Source organism: Oratosquilla oratoria, chromosome 1 (genome assembly GCF_046742065.1).
Source record: "Oratosquilla oratoria isolate Oo_2021 chromosome 1, ASM4674206v1, whole genome shotgun sequence".
Taxonomy (NCBI): Eukaryota; Metazoa; Arthropoda; class Malacostraca; order Stomatopoda; family Squillidae; genus Oratosquilla; species Oratosquilla oratoria.
In genome coordinates, this window is record NC_134777.1 from 32,278,786 (window position 1) to 32,283,134 (window position 4,349).

Sequence of the window (4,349 nt, forward strand, 5' to 3'; positions counted from 1 at the left end):
CATAACTGTTCTGTTTTTTTATTTATTTATTTTTTTTTATTGAATCCTTCCAGCACTTGTGTTATTTTTGTGAGCAGAGTGCTAGCAGGGTGGCCTTCCTTGAAACCATATTGGTTGGGGGAGGTATTTCTCATCTGATTCTTGCTGTTATTGGCCTTTCCATTAGTTTAGATATTGTGGATAGTAGTAAGATTGCTCTACATACTGCAAGATTTTCAGGAGGTTTATTGGGTTTCAAGATTGGGATTATGTGAGCTTTTTTTCCATAGGTTTGGGATTATGTTGTGTAATCAAGAGTAGTTGAAAAGGTCAGTTAAAGTTCTTATGGCTGTTTGGCCTATGTTTTTGAGTTGGATGTTTTAGATCTTCTCTGGCTTGTTAAGGACTTCAGCTTTGGAGATTTTCAGTTTCTTTATGGATCCTTTTATAGTTTTTCTGGTGAAGTTGAGGGTAGCTTCAGGAACTAATCTTTCATATATCTTTAGTTATTTTCCTATTTTCTGGTGTTGTGGGCTTGAAACTTGTATTGCTGAAATGCTTGTCAATGATACTGCATTGCATTCTTGGTGATGGTATTTCAACTCAAGCAACACCTTGTACCTCATGGGCAGGGGGAGGGATTTAATTTTGAGTTTTTGATGTTTTTCACAGCATTCCACATTTTGTCATCATCAGTTTTTCTGTCTAATTTGATGGTCACTTTTTCCAAGTTTCTTTGTTTATATTAGATTAATGATATTTGCATATAATTGCTTTAAATATTTTTCTCTTGTTATGTTAGATGTTTCTTTTTGCAGATGTTCCTTTTTTTTTTAATGAGGCTATCTCCTGTGTAAAGTTAAGGCTGACATTTTTCTGTAGCCTCTGGGAATCTGTTTTATTTGCCTTCTGGATGATGGTTACTATTTTTTTATAGCATTATCCAGGGATAATGAATAACTAAAATATCTTTAAACATGCTACAAATCAGTATAATCTGATAATAAATTAAGTAACTAAAATCAATGTCCATAGTTATACCAAATATAAAGCTATAATTAATAATGCAACTTACGGTCGACTTCTTGTATATGGAATGAGGAACTTCATGTGTTCTGCAAGGTAGTAGGGTTTCTTGACTGTGGAACCATTTGGTAATTTTTGTCGAATGTGACGACTGAGACCTGCTCTTAGATTCTTCCATTTTTCTTTACAAGATAGTGCTGGGAAATACATGTCAACCCACATTAGAGATATGCACACACAAATATAAAACAAAAATCCATACATACCATAATTTCTGAAAATCTAAATTTTAGATTTCTAATTTGATAAATGCTTGATATATGAAATTCATTATAGTGGACTCCTGATTTAGCAATGGCAGTTTCTTCATTATTTTTCACTCACTTTGGTTGAGCAGTCCACTAAACTGTGGTAGATTCTATTGATACAAATATACAATTGACAGCATTACTCATAGATCAGGCCATATAAGCAATGAAGCTCGCATATGGGAAGGTAATAGCTGTTTATCTTGAGTCCAACATGTGATCCAAGACCATGATGAATCATACTAACAGGGCTAGAAGCCATAGACAAGGCTTGAGATAATCACAGGATGAGAGGAACTATTAAATCTTTGAATGTTTGAAGTCATTCTGTCCATTACTGATGCAGCTGAGATGGATCTCCATTGAAGCTGAGGGCCCCTGAGGGATGTGCAGCCTCTGTACCTCACCACAGTGGCTTAATCCTGCTTAAATTTAGTTATGGGATAATACAAAATAACTAGAAATTATCATAAACAAATCTGAGGAAGCAGAAAGGAACTTTGGAAATACTATTACTAACAAATTCTTCTTTAAGTTTATCATTGGTAAAGGGATCAATGCTGGATACCTGCTGGTGGTGATGTTGCAAGATGGGCAACAGAGGTTCTCATTTTCAAAACCCATGATGTGGGTTTGTTAGTTGTGTCTTCATACTGAATAATACCCAGATGAGGGTACTGATGCTTTCTGAAGACAAATGTCAAGATGATTCTCTTCAATGTCTAATGTCCATCCCACAGGATCACTATGTGTAGGCTCCCACCATTGGTCCCTTTCACTTAGATATTAATATTTTTCTTACTATAAAATAATTATACCCGTGTTCTGCAAGACTATTTCCTACTGTTTTCTATATACAAAAATTATGAAATTGCATCTAACCCCTTCTATGCTAGATGACACCTTTTATTTTATTTAGGTTGTTGGCATGCCACCCACTTGAGTAACAAAGGAGGCCATGCCTATCTTGATTAACAGTAGTACTAGGCAGAACTATTCCTTTTATTCTGCATACAACCATACTACTGTACTTGCATTTATCTCCATAGGCTTCCTTCAGTGGCATAAGAATTAAGTTAAAATCTTATCAGTAATATCTGGAAGATTTCAGCTGTAATATTCCTTTTACAAAACACAAAAATTATTCACCATACATGTCATGCACTAATTACTAATCTTTCCCTCCTTTCTTGATACAATGTTATGAATCTATATGCTATACCTGTTTCATTGACGGTTTCTCCCACTGCTTCCCAAGCTTTTTCTTGTTCTTCTCTGCTTGTGTAGCCACTAAGTGTTGGGTCATAAAGAACTGGATGCTGCTCAATCACTTTGACCAATTGAATATTGAATAATGCATCATCCTTCATTGTTACCACTTCTCACACACTGTAATGTTCAGTTCTTGATACTGTGTGATATAAATGGAATTAAGAGTAAATTATTCTGAAATCTAAAGTTGATAAGGTACAATATACTATTGATTAGTATTCCAAATAATACTTTATCTCTTTATGTAATAAAACTACAGTATTTCAAGAATGCATATCAATATACCTTTAATAAGAACTTAGTATATTGGAAAAATCTGCTTAGTTGTTTTTTCTTTAAATTTGGGAAATCCTGTGAAAAAGCATGTTTCTAATAAAAATAACTGTGACAATTATGATTTATTTCAATACGATGACAAATTCTTTGACATTATTATTTTCCTACTATACTACAAATATCATACATTAATCATTCTTAGTCTGTGTGAGCACTTAATCTTGTTGGGTTAATCTGAGATATATTTTCCACTGTCAAAGTACAAAGTGGACAAGTGAGAGCTGGAGCAAGAGCAAAATTGGAACGTATGCAGTAATAACATGCTATATGGCGGCAACCATAGCTATGCGGTAAAACTGGAGGCTGATTACAGAATGAACAGGTGGAAAAGTGAAGCACATCTAATTCTGTTTCTTCCTCACTACTCTCAGAACTCCCTGGAAGGCACTTCTTAATTGCTGCATGGAACCGTTCCACATTAATGAGAGGAAGGATGAATGTTAGCAGATCAGCAAATCCATGCCATAATAGTTCCCTTGTGAAGTAAACGTAACTAATTTTCCTTCTGACATCTGGGTTAGCAGCTACAGGTCTCATCTTGAACAACCTCTCTAGAGGAGATGGATAAATCCCTTCCCATAAAAACACAAAAGAGTTCAGCACATTCAAAAAACGAAGTCCTGCTTCAGTGACATTCACCAGTTTTGCTATGATATGCTGTTTACTTGGATTTCTCACGATTAACTTCATAAAGAGATGTGCACGCTCCTTCAACCAATGGCCCATCACAGATGCGAGAACAAAGAACTGCATCTTTCCGATAGACACAGTATCTTGGTATTTTGTTTTTAACAAATGTTGACCGATAGTGCTTCTGGTCCTTTGAAGAGTATTGTTAAGTATGATGTAACGTAAAACTGCATCAAATTCATGTTCGTAGCGGACTGCAGTGCTCTGACCCAGGTACTTAGTGGCATTACGTAGTTGACCTTTGACCAGAGAATAAATTTCAGAGTCCAGATATTGTGCGTCAAGAAGCGTTATTCTTGGCACATATTCTTTATCTTTTATATGTTCTCCCATAATTACAAGCTCCTTTTCACTCTAATGCTCGACAACTGTCTCACATTTACGTGCCACAAGAAGATAAAGCAACACATTCGTCTGCTTATTTGTTTACTTGATGCACGGAGGCGCGGTGGTTAGACGTTTGCATTGTCGATTTGTTTTCATGATCAATCATGCCAAAAGTATATATTTCTATGACTAAATTACCTAATTTATTCTAAGAGTTCTAACGAAAATTACAATACAACGTAAAATTAATGATACGTGGAATTGTGTATGTATTTTAATTATAGATTACATAAAAATATTTTGCGAGGTTTTGTAATAAATGCGTTTTTTAACCAGCACATTCTAAACCACGTCTATGCTCAGTAGGTAATATAGGAAAATTTAGATTAATGCGCATGAGCAAAGGTTCAC

The 4,349-nt window shown here is 35.0% G+C and overlaps 1 protein-coding gene across 2 annotated transcripts; it reads right to left on the reverse strand.

Moving 5' to 3' along the window:
* Nucleotides 1-1,027: 1,027 nt before the first annotated feature.
* Pex2 (peroxisomal biogenesis factor 2) lies at nucleotides 1,028-4,072 on the reverse strand. Of its 2 annotated transcripts, XM_076197519.1 has the most exons (4): nucleotides 3,561-4,072; nucleotides 2,871-2,936; nucleotides 2,536-2,724; nucleotides 1,028-1,202 (listed from the first exon to the last, which is right to left on the reverse strand). In XM_076197519.1, exons 1-3 carry the CDS (start codon nucleotides 3,942-3,944, stop codon nucleotides 2,686-2,688), a joined length of 489 nt encoding a protein of 162 aa, XP_076053634.1. In that variant the 5' UTR covers nucleotides 3,945-4,072; the 3' UTR covers nucleotides 1,028-1,202; nucleotides 2,536-2,685. The 2 variants fall into 2 exon arrangements, with proteins under 2 accessions (XP_076053634.1, XP_076053629.1); XM_076197514.1 differs by lacking the exon at nucleotides 1,028-1,202 and having other exon boundaries at nucleotides 2,537-2,724; nucleotides 2,871-4,072.
* Nucleotides 4,073-4,349: the final 277 nt, after the last annotated feature.

What these genes read in the sequence shown, in the direction of transcription:
- Pex2 (XM_076197514.1), bottom strand. Translation starts at nt 3,944, where the DNA reads ATGGGAGAACATATAAAAGATAAAGAATATGTGCCAAGAATAACGCTT.